General features: G+C 42.4%; 1 protein-coding gene across 6 annotated transcripts in view; it reads left to right on the forward strand.

Moving 5' to 3' along the window:
• The window catches only part of SHTN1 (shootin 1), a 65620-nt gene that overhangs the window by 42375 nt on the left and 3132 nt on the right, over positions 1–20113 (forward strand). For 3 of the 6 annotated variants that reach the window (XM_057417260.1, XM_057417264.1, XM_057417265.1), the window contains 7 exons: positions 543–696; positions 2981–3086; positions 4648–4730; positions 8180–8292; positions 8896–8949; positions 11732–11852; positions 12747–12930. In XM_057417260.1, the coding sequence (XP_057273243.1) occupies positions 543–696; positions 2981–3086; positions 4648–4730; positions 8180–8292; positions 8896–8949; positions 11732–11852; positions 12747–12930 (815 nt within the window). Of the gene's footprint in view, positions 1–542; positions 697–2980; positions 3087–4647; positions 4731–8179; positions 8293–8895; positions 8950–11731; positions 11853–11929; positions 12075–12746; positions 12931–20113 lie in introns of those variants that run through there. The other 3 variants (XM_057417266.1, XM_057417263.1, XM_057417262.1) reach the window with 3 other exon arrangements.

Below are 20113 nucleotides of genomic sequence, written 5' to 3' on the forward strand. Positions count from 1 at the left end.
CTCTGCGTCTTTGGCTACTTGAAGTCTAGAGAAAAATGTATATATCTGGGGAGTTGGGAAGTGATTGATACTCTGCACCTGAATGCTGCCTTTAAACTGGATGTTCTGTAATTCACCCACTGGCATCTGCATGAGTTGAGACAAGGGAGTTTAAATAACCAACCTGTCAGAAGCAGTCAGCATGAGAACAAAAATGTCAGTGTTCTTGTGCTTCAAATGAAGAAACATTCTGAAATTAACTATGTGATAAAAGCTCTAGAAAGTAAAAGGGAACATTCTTATAGCTTAAGTACTTTGGAGCTAAAGATGTATTCTAAAGAAGAAATGAAACAAGTTGGGATTGTGATAGAAAATGTTGACATCTCTTAGAAAAATCTGTCCAGCTCTTGTTCAAAAATTGGCCCCTTTCTGGGACTTGTAGTTCACTTCTATAGTATAAAATCATGTTTTCAGGAGTAACCATACCTAATGGGTTAATTTATCAAAAGAAAGGACAAAAAGTACCTCTTACTGTAATGACTGCTATTGTTTGCCAATTCCAGATCAAAGAACTGGAAGAGCAGCTAGAGAATCAAGCTCTGCATAAGGAAATCAGTCGTCTTAAACAGCAACTAGAACTCTTGGAAGAAGATAAAAAGGAACTAGAGCTCAAGTGTCAGCACTCAGAAGAAAAAGCTAGAGACCTAAAGCATTCAGGTAAAATCATCTAATAACTTTCATTTTAGAGGTACAGAGGTATGAGTGGTGTCAAATAGAATTATGCCTGTTTGAGACCCCAGAAGCGCTTGTGTAGCTGAGATCCAGACCTGTGCTTCACAAGGCAAAGTACAGCAGCTGCCTTCAACCACGGAACAGTCATGTCCACAATGTGTATGAAAGAATAACCCTGTTATTCTAACTCCTGTAAGCTATAGAAATACTGTTGTTAGGTTGCCCTGAGTCTTACAGATGGATTTATACATGTGAATGGGTTTCTATGTGAAAGACACAATCCTTCATATTCAGTCAAAATCCTCTTACCTAGTTTTAAAAGTAAATAAAACCCCAAACAGACTGTGGAGTCTATGTTGTATGAATTGTAATAACCCATCACAGAATTATCAACCTGCCCAACTATTTAATAGTTTTACTGTAGAGGACACCAGTGAAAATAAACATGATTTAGCCCTTCATATTGACACATGAGAAAACAACTTCTGCAGATGTGAGAGGGCCTGAGGGGTATTACTTTTCTTTGTTTTTGAGCAGATACTTAAAATGTAAATGCTGCCTTCAAAACTCTACAAAGGGAGTTAACCAGACAAATCCAGTGGGCTTTTATGGCCCATATCCATGAGAGTGCTACATCTAAATCTCTTTTCTTATAGTCAGATATTTTGTTCCATGTCAAGTGAATGAAAGGCAAGAAACAGTCTTGCTAGCTACTGTGTGTTGTCTCTGCCCAAAGAATACAGGCAGAGAAGATTCATGGAATATTTGGGAGGGTAGAACTGTAGCAGTGCAGATGTTCATATAGTTATTGCTATGAGGATGGTGCCTGGCTTGCCTGAAGCATCCTGTCTATTGAATAAGGAAATTTTGGACCTAATGCTCTTTATTTAAAATTGGGTTTAAAAAGGGCCCTGGTGTGTGTAGCCTTGCAATAGGGAATGCAGAGCTATGGCTGTTAAGTATTTGATTGTGCCTTTGCTTTCAGTCCTTGTTCAGCTCAAGGCCTAAGGAGGTGCTAGTTTTAAATATGACACCTGCTCAGAGAAGCATTTGAGCCCCTATCAGAGGAGGCCAAAGTCCATATCCTTAGCTAAGACACCACATACAGCCGTGCTTTCCTGAAACAGATCCTCAGGAGCAGGATTATCTTTAAGCTGGTTGCAGTCTTGCTTGGAAGAACTGTTTTGTGTTAGAGTTTTACGTTACCCAGCCTTAAAAATATGCCCAGGCAGCATATGAGTCCTTCTCAGCTGCCTTGGGAAAGATCTGACCTTCACAGCAGGTTCTTTCCTTCCAGGCTTATTTGTTCTTCAGAAGGGATTTATCAGCATAAAGATTGTACCTGGAATTTACAGTGACTCCATTGATTATTTTTTTTCCCTTTTAAAATTTAAAACTAAATGTTAAAGTTTGTAATTTTAATTAGAATCCATCGTTATGACAACAAAGAACCGTGTGCCCTTTGGAAATCATATTCTGCCCTTCTGCATAATTCCTATTGTATTTAGGACAATTGCTAAGAATTTTTGTAACTAAAAGAAATTTTAACTTCTTTTCCTCTGTTTCTGCCCTTCCTCAATTAATTGTGTTTGAAAATGTTTCAAGTGCAGAAAAGTAACATCCACATCTTAGATCTGAGGAGAGAAAGAATCTGTTCAGCCCACTGCCCAGTTTTGACCGTTTTTATGGGGCAAACCCATACCATCAGCAAGACAGAGATGAGTCTGGAAGCTCAAATTGTTCATTTCTTTCATCTCTGGTTAGTTCATTATTATTGTTGGTTCTTGTTAATTCTGGTTAGTTCAGGTTGCCAGGGCTTGGAGCCGCCTGTCTAGTGGAAGGTGTTCCTGCCCATGACAGGGGATTGGAACTAGAGGAGCTTTAATTAAGGTCCCTTCCAACCCAAACCAGTCTGGGATTCTATGATTCATTTTCAAATGCAACCTCAAATAGGCCATCACAGGAATGTGATTTTTTTTCCCTGCTCTATTACTTAATAAGAAGAATTCTGTGTGAGGGAGAGTGTCATTTTAGTTTGAAAAGTAACTCACGTTGGAGGTAACTGGTTTAATGAGAATCCTGTGTGCCTAAGACATTGTTCTTGGTAGAAAATGTACTCAAAAATAGTGCTTGCCAGCAGTTGTGTGGTTTAGTCTTGTTTGGTTTTCAGTTAATTAGTAGCTACTTTGCTTATACCCTCAGAATTGGCTTTTAGAGCAGATGTGAGAACCCAGAACTCACTCTAGTTTGTTTTATTGCTCTTGTGCAGTTGATGAACTTCAGAAACGAGTACAGCAGTCAGAAAATCCTGCACCACCTCCTCCACCACCGCCACCTCCTCCTCTCCCTCCTCCCCCTCCTCCTAACCCTATACGGTAAGTGCTTAAATAAGGATCACAGCGTCAATGCTTTGCTGAAGCAGAACACATTACATGAGCTTGCATTCAAGCAGGAAGAGTGTCTTTAAAGAAAAAAGGCTTTCTCCATCTATCTTGGGCTGTTTACCAGCAGGACATGCTCTGCGTTCCACCTGCCGACAGACTAACACCCTGACCAATTCTGAACAGTGCCTGCCTTGCCAAGCCTGACAAATAGTCTAGACTGTGACTTTGGAGGAGGAGGGATACCTGTCTGCTCCAGATTTAGGGGATTACATTTTTTCTATTCACCTGATAGCTGTAATTATAGACTTGTGAAATGCTTGTCTGAATCCACTGCTAAGAAAACCCTTTTGAACCAAAGGATATGTTGGATTACTGTATGTCACTTCCTGTCAGCTACTCATATGAAAATGCAGACTCCATTGAGTCCACACAATTGCTTTCATAAGTTAAAACCCCACATAAAATCACCACCCCATCATCAAGCAGTTTGGGGTGAAATTATCAAAACCAAGCCTGCTTTTTTGCAAAGAACAGCAAAAGACGTTGCCCAATATATGCTGTATCAGGCATTAGACCCAAATGTATTACCAAAGCCCTGAAGTGTGCTTTAGGGTTGGTTAATTTTAGGAACTCAGCTAATGTTCATGTTGTCTACTTGGTTTTAAACATAAATGGACTTCCATGACACTTTCTAACCTTCTGTAATGGAAATTACATACAGGAGTCTCAAACACTGTGTTAAGTATATGAATGGAGATGATCAGCAGGGAGAATTCATCCCTTTGTGCATCTTGCTTTGTTTTCAGAAATCAAAACTAAACATGTTCTGAACAATTATATTTGGGCTTTTGCTCTTTTTAGGTCCATTAACTCGTTTGGCTTCTTTCTTCTTTCTCACTAACATGTAGCATGAATTAACTGTGTGGGGATGTGGTGGGTTTTTGTTTTGTTTAAGTTCGTGCCCTTTACTATTTGAAATAGAGAACGCTATTCATTTTAAGCCCTATAGTAGCTAAATCAGAGTGTTTCCTTCATGCACTGTGATATTTATGTGCATACTTGGGCTTTGAGATGAATCATTCCCTTGCCTGGACTTCTACGTTTTGACTGTAGTGAAGGGATAATTATTTGACACTGTAAGAAGATTACAAACTTGGAGTTGGTGAGGAGATACTGATCACCATATTTAAATGTCCTCTGGAGCATAATACTTCAATATCTACAGCTCTTCTTTCCTTTTATTATGCCAGAGCAGCTTCAATTTGTCATGTGTCACAATGAGACACTGCCTTTTAATATTCAAATCTAGAATGTTTTGATTTGTGCCTAATGTCTGTTAAAAAGAAATAAATTTCTCTGGTGCGTTTTGATGGGAGGCATTGTGGGGGGTAATTCAGTACATATATCTGCATTCAAGAACTGTTAAGTGAGTCTTTTGTAAGCAGCTGTATAATCAGGTATAAGCAAGCTGTTTGTGTGTCATGTTCAAGTTCATTCTAGCAGTGTGTAACACAGGACAGAATGTCAGTCTGCAGTTTCATTTCCCCCACAGGTCTCTCATGTCAATGATTCGCAAGAGATCTCACTCCAACACCAACGTGAGCAAGAAGGAGAAACCTCCTCAGCAGGAGTCTGGTATGGCTCATCCTTTCTCAAGTCATGCACATTATTCACTAGATAATGCAGATAAAGCTCTTGAAAATGAGCTGTGGGTACAGATAGAATTGTCAACATTAACTACTGCTGTCCATGGCCCAGTGTATTCATCTACCTTGCAGTCCAGAAATGTGACTGCAGCCCAGGTATACATGCTCTGAAATAGAAAGTGATATCTCTGGCACTGAAGCTTTGGTCTCTCTGGAGTTGTCCAGTTTGGAGAAAAGGAGGCTAAGAGAAGACTTCATTGCTTTCCACAGCTTCCCAAGGCAGGTACATGGAGAAGGAGGTGCTGATCTCTTTTCCCTGGGATCCAGTGACAGGATGTGTAGGAATGGTTCACAGTTGCACCAGGGGAGGTTCAGACTGGATATGGGGAAGCCTTTCTTGACAGAAGGTGGTCAAGTGTTGGAACAGGCTTCCCAAAGGTGGTTGGTGCCCCAAGCCTGTCAGAGTCCCTTCCAACTGAAATAGTCTGTGCTATTCTACTGCAAGCCTCTTGAGATCTCAGGTAAATTTGTGTAGCCATTGTAGTCATGTATGCCTCCACAACTGAGCTGGTGATCAGCATCCAATTTGCTTTTTCCAAATGGATTTTGGTATGAACAGTTTTTGATGCTGAGGTTCAAAAACCTTAAGGGAAGACCTAGCACTAGCTGTAACTGAAGGAAGTTCTGATCTTCTAGCTCTGATGTTTATCAGATATGTCACTGAGTTGATTTCATTTGCAGATGTGGCAGGAAAATACCTCTTTTTCTCTTGTGGTTGTGTTTCTTACAGGCTCACAAAAGGCCCTGAGAAGATAAGCACTTTGTTGGGTATGGTGATAAGCTGGAGGGGTAGAACAGGATGGTTCAGTTTAGGCCCCATGCTGTTACACTGATGCTGTGCATCTTGTTGAGTTGTACCCTGGCAGTTTGGTACTGCCTGTAGTAGTTGAACTATAGGAGCATTAAGGGTCTCAACCTGTGCCTCTAAACTGGAGACACTACAGCATGTAGCTGCAGCTATAGTGTGTACAGGGCATTGGCCTTCCATAGGCTACCTGGAAGATGCAGAAGAACAAACCCAACAAGCATTAGGCAGAAAGCAGGTTATATACAGCATAATACAGGGGTGCTTCCAACTTCCAAATAGCTGCTTCTTTGTGGTTTCTTCTGTCCAGAGCCTCTCCACAGAGCTAGTTTGTTAAATGCTTCAGTTTTCATCCCTCAATTCATATCTTGCAAAATCACCTTTTGGAGTTGACTGTAATGCTAATCCTTTAATAATACTGGAAGCCCTAAAACAAAACAGAATCTTGCACTGAGGTGGCTCTGCATGTGAAGTAACAGCTGAAATTGCTTTTTATTGTTCTTAATGGAAGCTGGAAACTTAGTAGGTTGAGAACAGGAGTTAAGTAGAGATTTACAAATGATCATGAGTGCCTGAAGAGTCAGAGCTAGTTAGACAGGCACTGCCAGTTAAATAAACAAAGCTTTTCTTGCTGTTTCTCTCTTTCTTCTGAAACAGCAGGAGTTTGTTTGTAGTGAATTGCTTAACTCATTTGCTGCCACTTAAACAAAGAAGGGGGCTGCAGAAGGGAACCTGCTGAAATTATAGGTGTAGGATATAACTGTTAGAGAAAAAAACACTGTTAGCAGACTGCAATGGTATGCAAGCATGGCTGGACTGGTGGAGGGTCCAACAGGCAGAATACTTCAGTTCCTCACCTCACAGGAATGGGATGACATGGGGAATCTTTGGGACCTGGTTACCAGGCTGAGAGAAGTAAGATTGTTGGTCTGGGTAAAATAATTGGAGAAGTGAACCTACATATTGAGATCTCTGATGAAGAGTCAGTCTTATCTTTCAGTAAGTTCAGTTCTTTTGCCTTCATTTACCACGTTTCCTTACCTTGGAGCATCCTTAGTGTTTTGATTGCACCTCTTTGTTGAGACTGTTACAAACAGTGATTGCAGGAAATTCTATGAAATTCTCTACACCCCATTCTTTCATTATTTATTAGCAAACTGTAACAGTTCTGACCTTTCTTCAATCACATCTAAACTGCTTTTTCTCTTAATAGTTGAGCTGTTCTTAAAATAAAGATAAAAAAGGGGGAAAGTTCTTTCTTGATCTAGTTATTATATCCAACTTGAAGCTTGTTTTGACCCTTGTTAAGGACTTAGAATGAGTGGTTTCTATCCCATACCACCAATTAAGCTTTTATATTTGAAACAGCCTGTTTGTGAAATTAAAGCCTGACATGAAATTACCTTGGAATACAGAAACTGCATTTCTATGAATCATCAATAGTACCTTGACAAGTGAGCGAGGGAAAGTCTATTTAAAATTCCTCTTACATAAGGTACAACGTTGCAGCTTTGAATAGTGTCAACCCTATTTCTCCATGTATCTGCTGTAAGTATTCTTCCCCCCCACCTTTTGGCATGTTAAGTGTCTTTTGTTACATTACCCAGAACACTGAGAAGTTAACAGGTATTGTTTAGGTTCGTCACGCAGCTTCCTGTTTCATCTGAATCTTTTTCAGTCTTCATACTGAATCTCTTGAAGAAGCAACCATTCCCTTTCATGGTATTTAGGTTTCGCCTTTTAACTCGATGCAGGGTTCCTTAAATGTGTGGGTTTAGTTCAGCGGGGTTCAACTGTGTGTTGTTTCAGCAAGGTTCAGAAACCCATGAGAAATAGGAGACATATGGTCACTTTGTGATGGGTTGCATGAGGCATTATCAACTTGTCCCATGTCAGTGGAGCTGTGGAGATTTCTGCTGAGCCACGGTGGAAGTGGGGCTGTGTTCTTCAGTCTTTGGTGCTTCAGCCAGTAGCACTGACCTTGTGCAATTCCCACTTAGAGGAGCTCTGTGTTTTTCAGCATGTGGGACCTACTTCTGTCTCAGCTTCTGCAGACACTGTGGTTTGTTGTTTGTGAAGTCCATGGCATGATCCTCAATGTGTGGATTGGCATTTTATACTTGAAGAACTTGAGACACTTTAGCTGATAGCAAAGATTGCTCCTGTGATGCTGTGTCCAGAAACTAGAGTTCCTGATAACTACAGATGAGGTTGCTTGTTTCTGCTACCATAAAGAATCCTAGAATGGTTTGGGTTGGAAGGGACCTTAAGATCATCCAGTTCCAACCCCCTGCCATGGGCAGGGACACCTTCCACTAGACCAGGTTGCGCCAAGTCGTGTCCAACCTGGCCTTAACTGTGTATCACACAGGCAGGAAGACCTACTGCACCAAGTATAACTCAGTACATTGTGTATATAAATGCTGTTTCATCATTAAAACTAAGTTATGATTATGGTAACTGGCTGTATATGGCAAGCAAGCTGTTTAGGAGGCTTTTAACATGTTTATTCCTTTGTGATATTTCTCTGTAGTTTATATCTAGAATGTGATAATCCTCTTTGATTTCTGAAGCAGGTGAAGAAGTTACAGATCTGAAGAGACAAGCTGTTGAAGAAATGATGGACAGAATTAAAAAGGGAGTTCATCTGAGACCAGTGAACCAGTCAAGCAGGCCTAAAACAAAGGTTTGGAATAAACAGCAGAGCAGTAATATTAGCTAAGTACAGTAATTTACACTGAAAAATAAATTGCCATTTGCCTCACCTTGATTTTGAACAAAGTTAACTAGAGCAGCATATATCTAGAAGAACAGAAGAAGAAGTGAAGCCAACAGTAAGTAAAAAGAATCCCAGTTTCTTTGACACACAAAGGAACTGAAATCAAACAGGTTCCGAGAAACAAAAAGCACAGGCAGAATAACTGCATTGAGTAAAGGGGTGATCAAGAAGTAGACAGTATTTAGCAGTATTTATTCCTGTTACACAGTACTGAAGACTAATACCTGAACTTGGCTACAATAAGATATTGCTTACCATGTTCAGAAAAGCATAATCTTTATGGGTAGGCTGTGATTCACAGGGTTAAGGGTGACTCACAGCCTGCTAAGAGTCTTACCATCATCCATATAAGATAGTATTTTGGATGATAGCCCATGAGAGGAGAAAGCAGAGGAGCATAACACAACTGTATGCCTGCATGTGTTCAAGTGCATGCCATGTCTGTCTTCAAGTACAAAGTCTGTCATGATCCATTTCACGTGGTTTTTAACGTGTTGTGTTTGTTTACAGCCAGAAACACCAAAGCCCTCCGAAAGTGCAATGAAAGAATTAAAAGGGATTCTGGTAAGAAAACTTAAGAGTTTGTATTTCAGTTTCTTCTCGTTGAGCTGACAGGGCCTTCTGCCCAAAATAGCTGAGTGTTGGAAGCTGCTCCATTAGTGTTCTGGTTTAAAGCTGTAGAGCAGGTTTGGAGTGAATCCACCAATTCCACTTTTAATTTTGGTCCGACTGAAGGATTGGGTTTTTGCTTTGCTAACAGAATTTATGTGAGAGAAAACTAGCCTGCTAACTGCTCTGGATGTGTATGTTCCTGCCACTAGAGGGGATGTTACAGTCTGCACCTGCCGTGGATGCTCTGGAGGCATTCCAAGTGCTCACAGTGGGGATGCTTAGGGAGGGAGAGGCAGCCAAGTATCTGTGTCTAGTCTGAAGTGAAGCCCTTGGACTGCACATACAGTAGGTGTGGGGTTCTCCTCATCAACTGCTCTGAACTCCTGCTCCCGAGTCACCCAATTTCTTGATAGGGTAGGCATAGCTTAAATAGAGCAAGAGTTCTCTAGTCTGTCTGCATGTGAATGTGTAGAAAACATTGATTCTGAGTAGCTGTCCATATGCCCATTTATCACTAAATACAAACATCAGGCGTGTGTTTGGTCCTGCTCAGAGCAATGTGCTAAGGTTGTTCCTGTTTTGTCCTTTACTCATACACTGCATTGCTTATTTAACTGATGGCTTCATTTGCACAAGTGCTAAAATTGTATCAGTCAGAAGGAGCTGTAGTTCTTTCTCCCTGACCCTGAGGCTTTTGAATTTGAAGTGTAACTTTGGCACATCAGGTGAAATTTTGCCTTTGTAAGGTGAAATACAGTGACATTCTGCCTTCATTGAATCAAAATGCTTCGCATCCACTCTACAGAAGGTAGGGCTAATCATTCTGACCATCTGTGGTAGCACCTAAACAGCCCTTATAGAAATAACTTCAGTGTTGTGTTGAGTGGTGGAAGACTAGAGAGTAAAGAGCGTAGCCACAGCCTGTGCTGTGATTTAAAATCATGAGTGTGTACCACCGTTGTGTTAAACTCACAGTTCAGCAGTCACATGAAAGCAGGGGAGGAAGGGAAGAAATGATCTAGAGAGCCACCAGACCTTAACACTGAGCACTAATTAGAGGGACACATAATTAAATGTGAAGGTAAATAGAAAAGGAATAAAATGCCACACGGAGGTTATGTTTAAAATGGAGCTCTGTAATTACAGGAGTGGTTTGATTTGATGTGGTGAGCTGTTTGGACCAGAGAGGGTTGGGCTGAAGGGTCCTGTTGAAGGTCCTTTCCTTTTCTAATAGCTCTTTAATGTCTTTGACACTGTACCACAGACATCAGGGGAGACTTGATCGATTATGTACTTAAGAGGGAGCAGAGAGAAACCTGCAGTCACTGCCCTTCTGTATCTGGCTCGTTGCTTTTGAGCCCTTCAGGATATTTGCAGTGTGAGACAAACTGTATAAAATCCAATTCCAGTCTATTCTTGAGACCGATCATTACGCACAGTCAGACAACAAACATGGGGGTGGGATGTGGTGGAGCAAACATTTGTTGTTACTCTGCTAATTGTGCATTTCACATAGGCCTCCATCTAATTGTTACACACAAACCTCATTTATGCTCTGTAAATTGCAGAGTTTGAGGGACTCCGTTGCTCAAGTTGCTCTGGTATGTGCATGTTTGTAGGGATCTGGAGCATGCTGCTGATTATTAATGTCCCTGCTCAGTTCAAGTTCTAATAGTTGCCAAAGAGAACACTTGAATTTTTGGGGCAGGCATAAAGAACAAGTTACTTTGCTGGGATCCCAAGGCAGCACAGCTTTTGCAGCTTGTGATGCCATTTCTTGTTGTCAGTTGCTATTTCTGCTCAGCAGTCACGTGCCTGTCAACAAAAGATGTTAAGAATATTTAGTCCCTGGAAAACCACTGTATGAGTCAGACGTGTTTTGGAACATGTATTCTGTATGTAGGGGAAGATTTAGATTACATCTTAGGAACAAGTTCTTCCCCATGAGGGTGCTGAGGCGCTGGCACAGGGTGCCCAGAGAAGCTGTGGCTGCCCCATCCCTGGCAGTGTTCAAGGCCAGGTTGGACACAGGGGCTTGGAGCAAGCTGCTCTAGTGGAAGGTGTCCTTGCCTGTGGTGTGTGAGGGTTGGAGCTGGATGAGCTCTAAGGCCCCTTTCAGCCAAACCACTTGATTATTCTATGTTTAAAAAGCTTTCAGCTTGAGATCTAGCTCTGTCCACATGAAGTACAAGGGCACAGGGTGAGGGTTATGGCAGATGAGCTAGATACAGGATATAATAGCGTGCTGCAGTTGCAGCTAATATGTATTGACTTCTGCATATTCGTGTACGTACCAGGATGCAGCAACACAGGATCATGCTAAAACATACATCATGTAAAATATGGATCTTTGGCTTTTTGCCAAAAGGTTAATTCTGGCCATGCTAATGCTGTAGCAGGTTTTTTATAAGATCCTTTAAATGTTAAGATAGAGGCAGTTGGCAATTCCCTGCAAACATCAGAATTTGTTCATTAATGATCCAGAGCATCTTTCTTAAGCCTGATATCAGTCTTCTAATATGTAGGTAAGTGTGGTTAATCCCTACATCAGGAAATCCAAGTAAGGGGAGGAGTGGTAAGCCAGTCCCCAGATGCTCACTGTTGCACTAAAGAAGAGCTTTGCACTCTGGTCTAGAACTGCAGTTGCTTTTATGCTGTTTAAAAGGTGCACGTGGGATGTTTGGCAAGGCACCACAGTGTGTCCTCAGCTTCTCATGCCTGTTTCTTGCTGTAGGAAACACTGAATAAATCCACTAGTTCCCGAAGCTTGAAGTCCCTCGAAACAGACAGCAGTGAAACAGAGCTGGAGCGAGTGCTGCGGCGCCGGAAAGTGACCACAGACCAGGACAGTGGCAGTAAGTGGTTGGACTCTTTGTAGTCCTCTTCCTCTCCCTGCATTAAGTGACTCTTGAAGCTTTACTTTCTCTTCCAGACCATTGCCATTTCAGCCATTCTGGAGAACTCTGCTTACCTCTGCAGTGACTCACTTCCCCATCGCTCCTGCCGCTTTCCATCCCCATTTTCTCCAAGAGATGCTTCTGTCAGGATTTCCTGCGCACGCAGCCATATAGACACAGGTTACTCTGTCCTGCCTGGAGCTCAGACATTGTTACTGGAGTTAATAGTCTGAGCCTACTGTGAAACAAGTAATGGTAACCAGACAAACGAGGGTTTAGGACTGATTTTGAATCAATCTCTTCTGCAGAACAAGGTTCAGCAGTTTTTAAGCTATGCTTTACTATCATTTATTGACCTTCTGCCTGATTAGAAACAGTCGGTGCAAGTGTAAGCCCATGCCAGAGTCGATGCAGGTGTAACTAGTTTCAGTGTCACTGCATGGTTTTAGCTTGGACTTCACAGATAGAGTGTTCGCTGAGTACTCACTAGTGTGAGAAGAGGCTTTTGTGCTGTTGGGCTGGTTCCTGCTCCAGCTGCACATCTGCTGGGAGAGCATGGCCAAATTGTGACTTGTTAGTGCTGTGTGAGCAATGGGACTTACCATCGCAGAAGGTAAAGGGGTTGAGTGCACAACTTGATGTACCAAGCCCTGCTCATGGTACAAGACGGGGCTGATCTTGGTGGGGAGAGCAGAGGCTGTGTGGCATACTGTGTGATACGGTGTTTTGATCCTCTCCATTCACTGAATGCTGTTTGTTAACTGATTTCTGCAGTTAGCTTGAATTCTGCTGTGCTTATGTGTTGTTCCTAGACCAGGATAACAGAAGCATTAAACTTTCTTTGGGTTTTAGGTCCCACTGGAATCTTGGCCACATCAGAATCAAAATCTCTGCCTGTGCTAGGTTCTGGAGCCAGTGCTGCACAAACAGCCCTGAACAAGAAAGACCTGGAGGCACAATTCAGTTCCCAAGTTCCTGACTCAGGTCCCACCTCTAACCAGCTTAAGGGTGTAACAGGCTGCAAGCCTACACTACAGTAAGTAGAATGTGGATCTCTGGATGTGTTTTAGTATCAGATCTGTTTAATTGGTGAATTTTGAATGTAACTTCACTGAATCATGGAATGGTTAGGTTAGAAGGGACCTTAAAGCTCATCCAGTTCCAACCCCCTGTCAAGGGCAGGGACACCTTCTGCTAGAGCAGGTTGTTCCAAACCCCATTCAGTCTGGCCTTGAACACTGCCGTGGTGGGCCAGCCACTTCATTATGTATTTATTATTAGGAAATATACCCTATTATGTTTTTAATTTCACATAAATTTAATACCAGTTTTGGTTAAGAGGATATGATCTTAAGGTCCTTTCCAACCCTAACGATTCTGTGATTCTATGATATACGTGCAGTCTGCAGCTGGTTACCACTGACTCCTCAAAGAATCTGAAGTCTCACATGGAGGTAGAAATTGAATTCTCTGAGATGAAGTTATTTCCCTGTAAAATCTGTGAATATTCTTTAAAAACCCATTCATCTTCTCTGCCAAAAAAGACAACTCAGGGTTTTAAGAGGAATAGCAAGGTTCAGGGTTCTTTCCATGTCCTGAAGAGGGATGATAGTTATACAGTTAACTTTTGATTTAAAAAAGGCAGTTCTAGCACAGTATGTTAAAAACTAGAATCATGCAATCCATGCTGGTCCGTGTACAAGCAGGTCCTGTTGGACCCAAAGAAGTCCTCACTATTACTCTTAAATGTTTGCTGGTGAAAGCTCTGAATTAGCCTGAAATCTCAAGATGAATTCTTCAAGAAACCCCAAACCAGCATACAGTTGGTGCTGCATTTGCACAGATGGGCAGCAGAATCTTCTGTCATGACAGCCTGAAGATCCAAGGTGCCAGTAAAGCATCAAAGAGTTAAACCTGCTTCAGGAATACTTATTACAGGTATATCTCCTGGAGGACTGGTTTGTTTTACAACAATACCAAGCTCCTTTTGAAATTGGGCTGTGCACTTGCTTCAGTTCCCTTGTCAGGTTGTTTGTCAGTTTGTCACTGCAAGAAAAGGGAGTGGATGAGACAAATCAGATTGGCAGAATATTGTAATCGTGGTTAATTAAACCTCTGGTTTCCTGCTCTGTCAGTAAGAAAATACCACCAGTACCAATTGTAGCAAGTCTCCATTGCTTGGATCAAAGGAGCAAGTCATGACAAATGAGTTGGAAATTCAATTCCCATCTATTTTTATGGGCTGGTGTTTGTTTCCCTCTCGTGCAGGTACTTCTATCATTTAGTTTTGGATGGATAAAGAGCCCAGTTTCCTTTTGTGCTCTGCAGTTTTATTTCCTTCACACCAAGTTTTAAAAGCAGAATGCCTTTTCCAGTCATGTGTATTTTTCCTTTTGATTTCATCTGAGTATTCTTAAAAGAAAGGCGATCTTCATTTGAATTTAATCCGAAAGATGACGATTGGTTCCGCAGCTAATTTGACAGGAGTGATGCCATTGTGTTTTCTTGAACTGCTACCCTGACAGAAAGGTGAGGCTGTTCCTGAAAAATACCGTGTGTGTAGTTTGTGGATTTCTTCAGTTTTGAGCAGATAACCTTAATCAGAAAAACAGCAACTCCTACCCCCTTTTGTCTACCTTTATTCCACCAAACTAAGTGGAAATTGCATTTACAAGAAAGGAAATGAAATAATTGCAGGCCCCAAGGTCTTGCAGAATGCGTGATGAATTGACAGTGAAAAGGATCTTGTGTTGACAGTCACAGTTGTTATGTGTTATAAAAGCATACGTGAAGCTCAATTTATTTCTCAGCTTGCCTATTCAGTGACATCCTGAAAGACACATTTCACTTTAATTTATCTGTTTAAAGCATTAAAACAAATGCAGTGGGCCAGATTCCGTATCGCTGTGGGGCATCTTTGCAGCCAGCCACTGGTGTAAGCCTGCTTAATTGGAAAGGTTCATCCTTGAGGATGGTTTTACAGCAAGAGAGAAGGGGCTGTGGCTCTCCTACTCTGCTGCTGGGCTGGCAGGGAGGAGCAGAGATAACCCAGATGCTTTGTACCATGTGGAAATGCAGTTACTTTCTCCTGGGTACTGTCTGGACTCCAAGGTGTGTATGTGCTGTTTTGAAACAGGGCTGATGTGATGCAGACATCAGAAGGAAGTTCATTTGTCTGACAGCATGGCTTTGTGGTTAGGCAGCGTTCTGGGCTTCCCTGGGTCCATCTCTACCTGCGGTTCAGTCTGGATCAGCAGAGCATCTCTTCATTGTCCATGATTTGCCATGCTTTGATTTGTATCCTGGAGTGCTCTTAGTGCGTAAACTGGATCCCTGGACTCACCGGAAGACTGAAACTAAGCCAGAAGATGTGATCCAGCCTGTAGGGGCTGGCCCAGGGGCCATATCAGAGCTAGTTCAGTGAATAACCCCCCTGCACTGACAGGACACTGGTCTGAAGCACAGGCTGTTTCCCTCTACATGCCTGCTTCTCATGAACCGCTCTTTCCCCAGTTAGGCCCTGTTAACTAGACAAACAGGTACCCTAAGTGTCAAAGGCATACAAAAGCTTTATTGTAGCTCTTCTCCTTATTCCTACCTGAGGTAAGAGGATGCAGCTGCCTCATCATTTGCAATTCCTTGCAATCTGACAGAGGTGTGACCTGCTTTGACTGTTTGCAGCAGCCAGTTTATAGCACAGCAGAGGATTGCAGGTCCCATACTGTGCATATTTATTCCTCTTTCTTCACCCAGATCTTAATGTACAGCTTCCTATAGAAAACCTGAGGAATAGGTGTGCATGAGCTATTTCTCTTTGCTGCACCATCGATTTCCTAAGGCTAGTAATGTGAAGGAGGAGGTAATACAGACAGACATTTAAATGTGGACAGCCCTATTCATCATTCTCTATTCACGGTGAGTAACAGTTGAGCACACCCATTCTGACAGAGAAAGAAGGTTGTGCCTTTGAAAAAGAGCCAGTCTTGAGAATGTATCTGTGAACAATGCCCAGAGAGGAGTTAGCTCATTGAGTGAAACCCTGGATCCTCCCCACCCCCAAATCGGTGACAATCCAACCCAAATACACAGGCATGGGGTAAGCAATTCCAGTCTTTGGTTGCAGTAGGACTCCACACATGGTGTGATTACTTCTGGGCTGCTCCTGAGTCGCCTAAAGAGGGGTTGTGGAAAAGGGCTGTAACATCCATAAACACAGGTTCATGGAATTGCACAATAGTTTGGGTTGGAAAGGACCTTAAAGCTCATCCAGTTCCAACCCCCTGCCATGGGCAGGTTCACCTTCCACTAGAGCAGGTTGCTCCAAGCCCCATCCACCTGGCCATGGTGAATCAGGTGGATTCTGAAATATATTTTAATCAAACTAAGTGGCAATAGCTTAGAGAAGTTAATTCAGGTGAGAAATTTGGGGGTTGAACCCCCAGGTGAGGTGTTATTTCAGTGCAGGAGGCTGTTAGAAGAAAGGTCTGAAGCCATTCAGCAGATGATGAATGTGTGGAAGGTGGTGCTGAGGGGAAAGACATCAATGGTGTGTATCCTGTAGGGAAATTGAGGCTTTACCTCAGCATTCAGGTAATCTGCAGATCTCTTCCCAAATGTTTAATCCAGCAGGAGTGCAATTTGGTGACAATTGCTTAAAGGAGAATAGGTGACAATTTAGTTCCCTTGTGAGCAAGGAGAGTTCCTGTGCCCCCCTGTGGTGTGTAGACCCAGAAAGGGAAGGTGTGTCTGGCTCTGCCCTGCTGCTTTTGGGGGTTTGGGTTTGGTTTCTTCCCAGCACTTTATAAACATTGAGTTTCTGGGCAGGAGAGCTCCCTGCTCACAGGGAACCACAGAGAGGGTTAGTCTTAATCTGATGATTTTATACAATTAAAGGATTTGTCCTCCTTCTGGCTGTAATCTTAGTAGCCCTGCATCATCCACCAGCTCTGCGGGAAGCAGCTCAGCCCCAGCCAGACACCATTGCAGAGGTTTGCCATTGCAGCTTGAGCATGGGCAATTTAGTGTGAACAACAGATGAAGGAAACAATGGGATGTTCTGGAAGTTTGAGGTCTCCTCAGTTTTCACTGGTCGAAAAGAGACTGTAAGATGTTTTCCACATATTATGAGTGTATTTCTTATGTGCTCTCAGTGCAGGCAGAAGCTTTCTGAGCCTCTTCATTGCCAGTCTTTTTGTTTGGGCATTTTCAAAACAGCACCTAAAAATCGGAAAAGGGAACCAACAGACAAATTCAGTAGCTTCACCTTTTGTATCCCCTGTAATTTCATGTTGGCAGATACCACAGTGTGATGGAGTTTTTTGTTCACTGAAGACTTAGAATTAGTGGGTATTTTACTGCTGTTTTGTGTTAGGCTTTGGTCCTGTCTGTTGGATTTCCCTGCCTTGTTAAGAATTCTGGAATATTTAGTAGACACATCTGCAGTTTCACTTCTATTCTCAGTTCGTTTTTGATGGAGGATAAAAGGGAGCCAGCACGCCTGTTGTCTGGCATGGCACAGACAGACGTGGTGTCATCCTGTGTGCTGGGACCCACTGTCCTGCACTGGAGTTCACCTGGCTCCCTGGGCTGGTTGGGTTGGGTCTGAAGAGGGGAGACTGAGATGAGCTCTTAGGCAGAAGCTCTTCCCTGTGAGGGTGCTGAGGCGCTGGCACAGGGTGCCCAGAGAAGCTGTGGCTGCCCCATCCCTGGCAGTGTTCAAGGCCAGGTTGGACCCAGGGGCTTGGAGCAAGAAGTGAGATTGTATGGTTCTGTGAGTGACATGGCAGCCTGGTTTTTAAGTGTTACAAAGAAGCAACTGGTGGTGAGCAGCTGTCAGATTATCTTAATACTTCGTATTTCATCTTTTGGGGACTAAGGGTTCAGTGTTACTTTGTCTTTGAAAGCAGTTTTGTTTGCAGGCAGCTGACAGCTATTTCAGTGTCCCAGATCAGGGGGCTGATTTGGTGCCCTGTTGGCGCTGGCTCCTGCAGCAGAAATGCCTTCATTCCTGCCACCTCGGATTCCGGGCAGAGTCCCCTCCATGCAAAACCATCTTTGCCAGAATAGATTTTTGCTGGTATTTTCTGAATATGCTGTAAACCCCATAGATTTTCCTACAGTGTTTTCCTTGACTGGTTTCCTTTAGCTTTCTGCTTTTACGTATAGTTAAAAATAGGATGGGACTTGCTCCAGTCATGTGTTCTATAATATTTACACAAAACTCTGTTTTCTAATGGAACCACAGTACAATGGTTTTGGGCATAGTGCACAGAGCAAGGTTAAATCATACCCAGATTATAACATTAACCAAAGGAAACAAAGAAACTCCAAGTCTCAGTTGATAATCCAAGCCCTAGTTTGTCCTTCTGTACTTCTGCTGTAAATTATTTACTAAGGGCACAGCAGTACCAGCGCATGGATGGCCCGTCAGGCGTAACCCTTTATTTTCATCCTTTTGTAACTATAGAAATAGTTTGGTACTCTTGTATCACAAGCAGTCCTCTGCACTGCGTCGGACTTTGCATGTCACATATAATTAACCTAAAACACCCTTAACATCTAAATCAGTACAGGTTTTATGTGTTTAGTCATAAAAATACGGCAGGCTTATGAACATCGATGTATGAATGAGAACAGTAGAACGACATTCTCTATTTCTGGCTTACATAGTTGGACAAATAACAGGAATACTGATAACAGCATTAACAGTCGTAATGAGGGAAGAGTTTTATATGGAACTAAATGCAAGTATCTTGGCTGGACAGATCTGTAACAGTTCAAAGCTGTGGCTCACTGTATCTGCATGAATTGCTTTCCCCAGCTTCATTTTCTAGCAGTCAAACCCGGTTATTGAAAGGGAGCACCAAATGATGCTCATTCTTGCACTGAAACTTCGCTCCACCTGCATTCTGCTTGTGACAAACTGTTGAAAAGGAGCTGGGAACACCTGGTACACAGGGTTAATGATTTTAACAGCACCTCAGCTGTAACAGCATCACCGTCAGACGGGTGCCGTAAGGGATTTGAAGAAGGGAGTGGTAGTACAACAAAGTCTGAATAGTAATTCTTATTTTTATGCTGGAAACGCTGATTTAATCACTGGTTTTCTCCATTAAACTACTTTATATTGACATCTTTCATTTTTCTGTCCTTTGAAGGTGGTAAATATGATTGCAGTTTTATCCATTTTTGTTAGAAATGAAACAGACTTGAGCGCGCTTGGCCGTGCATCAGTTGTTGGAATGCTGCCATACACTAATGCAGACTCCCCGCTGTGAGCCCACTGAAGAATTATACTTTGATTCACCAGATTGTATTAAATAGTCCAGCTGTTGGGATTTGAAAGATAGTTACCTCCAAAGTGAAATAAAAATGAACTTGGCATTTATGGCTTTGACCATTTTGATGATGTTGGGCAATCAGCTTTTCAGAGGGTAGCACTTTTAAAAATAACCCTCTTCTGGTTACACTGCTTTAAAAAGTTTAATTTGCTGTAAGGTTCCCAATACCCCGGCTTGTATTTTCTGGAATGATTGGCAACTTTTGCATAAAATAAGCATTATTTTCCTTATGAAATCACTGCCTTCTGATGGTAATCAAATGAGCGTGAAACTGTGTCTATTAGCACCCATTTCCGCATTAATTAACTTATAGCAAAGTTCTAATGTTGGAGACAATTCTCGTCATTAAAGCTTGAACATGGAATTTCATTTGCTCTATCCAGCAGCAAGCTGAGTAAATCCCGTCTGAAATGGAAAGGGCAACAACTGTTGTTTGTGTGATTATGTGCTTGGGTTTAACCTGTGCCTTTCCCTTCTTCTATCAGGTGGGAGCCAGCACATTCCCCGCCCCATGCTCTGTGGCGTGGGGTGACCTCTTTTTGCTTTGTCATTTTCTCTAGGACAAAGACTGTCACAATAAAGGGCGGTTCATGGCAGATGGATCCTGTAGCTGAATTTCTTTCTCTGCCCTCCAGTTGATTCTACTGCTTTTCCTTTCGAGGGTGTTACTGTAGCAGTGTGGAAGGATGTTCCATAGCAGTAAGCGTGGAAAAATGTAAAGAATAAATAAAACAGAACAGCAAAAAGGAAAACAAAAGGCTCTGGACTAGCAGATGCCGTTGTATTTGGCAGCTTTGCAGTGAGGCTGCTGGGGAGAGCAGAGCCACACACCCGCTGGTATGAGTAGGACCTTCCCGCTTAAGGCATCCCTGCCCCTGC

This window comes from Pezoporus wallicus, unplaced genomic scaffold (assembly GCF_028554395.1).
Source record: "Pezoporus wallicus isolate ANWC-B61680 ecotype Strahan unplaced genomic scaffold, APGP_CSIRO_Pwel_v1 contig_8188, whole genome shotgun sequence".
NCBI classification, from domain to species: Eukaryota; Metazoa; Chordata; class Aves; order Psittaciformes; family Psittacidae; genus Pezoporus; species Pezoporus wallicus.